At 39.2% G+C, this 4,353-nt stretch overlaps 1 protein-coding gene across 1 annotated transcript; it reads left to right on the top strand.

Moving 5' to 3' along the window:
- Positions 1–926: 926 nt before the first annotated feature.
- LOC123635659 (cytochrome c oxidase subunit NDUFA4-like) lies at positions 927–1,334 on the top strand. Its single transcript, XM_045548047.1, has one exon. It carries the CDS (start codon positions 942–944, stop codon positions 1,179–1,181), a length of 240 nt encoding a protein of 79 aa, XP_045404003.1. The 5' UTR covers positions 927–941; the 3' UTR covers positions 1,182–1,334.
- The last annotated feature ends 3,019 nt before the right edge of the window (positions 1,335–4,353 follow it).

Below are 4,353 nucleotides of genomic sequence, written 5' to 3'. Positions count from 1 at the left end.
TGTAGGGACCTGGAGATATCAAAGAACTGATCGAGTCAGAGTGTTGGAAGGAGTGAGCTGGAAAGACAGGAGACGTAGAAAGATTATTGGTAGGTTATTAATAAATGGAAACAATCCCTAAAATAATAGCAGTACTAAGACCCAGTTCATGCCGTCAAAGTGCTCACTCTATAGTGGAGAAGACAAAGCAGAATGAAATAAATACTAAAGAGAGGTAAATGCAGCGTCTGTGGGAGCCAAAAGGAATCTGCAAGTAAATGTGAGGTCAGATCAAGGAAAGCCTCCAAAGAAGGTGGCATTTGAATTGAGCCTCAAAGTGGAGCACGTGCAGAGCATAGCCTGAACAAATGCCCAGATATACCACTGCCGTGAGTGCTCAGAGAACAGTAGTTGGAGCACAGGGTGGAGCTATGGCAGGACATGAGGCTAGAGTGAGCTGGGTCAGGTGAGGGATTTTGAATGCCAGGCTAACACCTGGGCATTTTGGAGGGGGGGAGTAGATATTAATAGTGAGGTTAGGGGCTCTCCTAAATAATTAAGCCCAGTTATTAGCATGTTATGAAGTCATACTGGTTTCTGTATTTTGATCAGTCTAAAGTTATTTTATTCTCCATCATGTACTCAGGTCATATTAAGGATTTTTATATTTTGCTAGGATTTTCTGATTGGCCTTTTAAGAGCACCTCCCCTCTATTGCAATGATGTTTTTTCAAACAATATACTGCCACACGCTCATTGACTTTTTTCCAAATGGCCTTCACTTCATCCCCCAATGCTAGTAGGAAAGTGACCCCTAAAGAATCTTAAGCTTCTGGGTGTCCTTCAGGTGGTAGGTCCTGGGTGACTTTGGACATCCGCAGAGCCTCAGTACAGACTGAGTCCAGGGCTTGCCAAGCAGGTTTGTTTTTCTCTCCTTTTAGACCCAAGGCCCTGCCGCAAACATGCTTCGCCAGATCCTCAGTCAGGCCAAGAAACATCCAAGCTTGATCCCCCTCTTCATATTTATTGGAGCTGGAGCAGCACTGTATGTCTTGCATCTGGCATTGTTCAATCCAGATGTTAGTTGGGACAGAAAGAATAACCCAGAACCCTGGAACAAGCTGGGTCCCAATGATCAATACAAGTTCCACTCAGTGAATGTGGATTATAGCAAACTGAAGAAAGAAGGTCCAGACTTCTAAACCAAATGTTTCACTATAAAGTTGTTTAGAATGAAGGTCTTCCAGAAGCCATCTGCACAATTTTTCACTTGGCCAGGAAATATTTCTCCTCTAAATGCATGAAATCATGTTGATGTATTGTGTTGAGGATTACACTGATTAATAAATATCTGAAACTTGAAAAAATAAAAAAAGAATCTTAAGCTTCTGCCAGAAGGAGGTGGGAAATAGTTTGGATATGATCCAAACTGTGCTATCCAGGGAACTAGGACCATTTGCAGTGGATGAGAGTTAAAGAATAGTCATATCCTTCCAGGGAGAGGAAGATACGAGAGTCAGAGCCTCACAGCTGAGGTGTCACAATGTTTTCAGGAACTCAGTTATCAATACCAGTGATGGGGTCCATCTCTTTGCAAGCTATATTTATGATGTCATTTAAAAATATCAGAACCTTTGTCTTCACAGACTAACCCAGACGAGTACTGAAACCACTAACTTCTCTACCATGTCATTGTGGCTTTGGTTAAGCCCCTTCCCTCCTCTGGACCCAAGGTCCTGCCTATAAAATGAAGCAGCTATATTCATCCTCCTCCAGGGTCCCTTTCAAGTCTGACATGCTCTAACTTTTCTGCCACCGGTTATTGTTATTAAACTTATAATATGTACCAGCATTTTTTCAGGGTGTAAGACTGTCTTACCCTCTTACTCCTCAAACCCCTATAATGAATTATGTTGAGCTTTTCTTATTTAAAACATTTCGAAAAAGTGGTGTGTTAGCAGGAGCTTTATTTCCCCTAACACATTGGAGAGAAAATCATACGTAGGGCTTTGTTTTGTTCCAGCAGCTGAAACAATAAAACCGCCAGAAAGATATGCAGCATCATTTCGTACTGCCCGCAAGTGGCGGTGGCCCAAATGTCTTTTCCTGGTTGCAGTTTAAGGACTACAGTGAGGAAGACACAGGGGGCTCAGTTAAGTGGATAAGAGTTAAAGGAGAGCTCACAGTGTCTAGAAGTAGGAGAGTCACAGAGGGCCCAAGGTGGAAAGGCCCTTACAGGATGTCTGATCTAACTCTCTATTCTTGAAAAAGAGAGGCCAAGGCCCATCCTGGTTCCCATCAGTGAACAAACCTTCTAGTTTCTCCTATCTTTAAATAGCTATTTTATGACCCTGACTCTCTCTGAGGCTCCATTTCTCTGCTCCCGTTCACAGTCAAATTTCTAAAGAGTTATCTACATACTCTATTTCTTCACCTCCAGTTTATTTTTTAACTTTTTACTTTGAAATAATTTCAAACTTGCAGAAGAGTTGCAAGAATATTACAAAGAATTCCCAGACGCATTAGAAGTTAGTATTGCGCCACATTCTCTGTGTGAGTGTATGCGTGCATGCATGTACATGGATCTGTATTTTTCTCCTGAATTATTAGAATGGCAATGTTTACCCCTGCTACCCTGAATGTTTCAGTGTGTATTTTCTAAGAACAAGGACATTCTCTTATATACCTATATACCTGCCCAGTATAATTATCAAATTCTGGAAATTTAAAATTGATATAATCTTTATATACAGTCCATACTCAATTTTCACTGATTGGCTCCATACTGTCCTATATAGCACTTTCCTCCTCATCCAGGTTCTAATCCAATGCCTGATCTAGATCATGTATTGTATTTAACTGTCATTACTCTTTAGTCTCCTTTATTTTATTTTATTTTTTGAGACAGAGTCTCACTTTGTCGCCCAGGGCTGGAGTGCAGTGGTGTCATCATAGTTCACGGCAACCTCAAACTCCTGGGCTCAAGCGATCCTCCTGCCTCGGCCTCCAAGCAGCTGGGACTCCAGGCATATGCCACCATGCCCGGCTAATTTCTTGTGTTATTAGAAGTGGGGAGTCTCACTCTTGTTTAGGCTGGTCTCGAAATCCTGACCTCAAGCAGTCCTCCCATCTCGGCCTCCCAGAGTACTAGAATTATAGGCGTGAGCCACTGCACCGGGCCTTTTAGTCTCTTTTAATGTAGAATGGTTCCCTAGTCTTTCATTGTTACTAATGACATTCACATATTTAAAGAATACTGGCCAGATATTCTGTAGTATTTCCACCGTTTGGGTTTGTCTCATGTTTCCTCATGTTTAGACTTAGTTTTTTTTCCAGAGGGAGGCAGGAATATTACCTATGTGATGTGTCCGTTTCAGTGTCATATAAGGAAAAACATGGTGTCACTTGGTCCCATTATTGATACTGTTCACTTTGATCAGTTGGTTAATGTGGTATCTGCCAGGTTTCTTTTTTTTTTTTTTTGCTATATATATTCTTTAATTTGAAGGATTACTCAGTGAATTTTAAGTACGTAAAATTTACTAATTTTAAATGTACATGTTTTTAAATACATGTATATTGATTTACATAAAACTACAACCCACATCAAGATATGGCACATTTGTTTTACATATGAATGCCATGTTATTTATCACATAAAGTCTCTTAAATGTTACATCCTGTTATTGTATGTTTTATGCAAAATATGTGATATGCTTGGATTCTGTCCAATGAAAAATGTTGCTATTTCTATTTTTATTACCTATAATTTCTGTTATCTTTAAATCTTTTTCCCTTTGTTTTATACAAATGTGGGTATCCCAAGTTAGAGACTGATTTTTTTACCCAATATCAATTTTTTTAACAGGGATGTTTAACCAGTTTATGAGTATAACTCATCTGTACATCTGCCAGGTTTCTTCACTGTAAAGTTAGCATTTTTCCCTGTGTAAGTAATGAGTAATCTGTGGAGAGGTACTTTGAAACTATGAAACACTCTGTTCCTCTTCAAACTTTTGCCCAGTGGTCTCAATATTCATTGATAATTCTTATCTGAATTAATTACTATGATAATTGCAGCATGGTGATTTTCTGTCATTCTATCTACATATTTATTTGGCATTCTACTGCAAGCAAGACCTTTCCGTTCTCTCTTATTTATTTACATATTTATTATCATTTGCATAAACTCATAGATTCTTAGTTTATTTAATAGATTATAATCTATTACTCTCATTATTTGTTTTTAATGTTCAGCTTGTCCTTGGTTTGGCCACCTTTTCAAACTGCTCCTGTGTCATTTCACTAAGTCCCTAACGTTTTTTTTAGCATCTCCTTGCTTTCTGGTGTAATAAGATGTTCCAGGCTCATCTT

The sequence above is a fragment of the Lemur catta genome, chromosome 3, assembly GCF_020740605.2.
Source record: "Lemur catta isolate mLemCat1 chromosome 3, mLemCat1.pri, whole genome shotgun sequence".
In the NCBI taxonomy this organism is placed as follows: Eukaryota; Metazoa; Chordata; class Mammalia; order Primates; family Lemuridae; genus Lemur; species Lemur catta.
The sequence above is the reverse complement of the archived record's forward strand: the minus strand, read 5'-3'. Positions and strand labels throughout refer to the sequence as shown.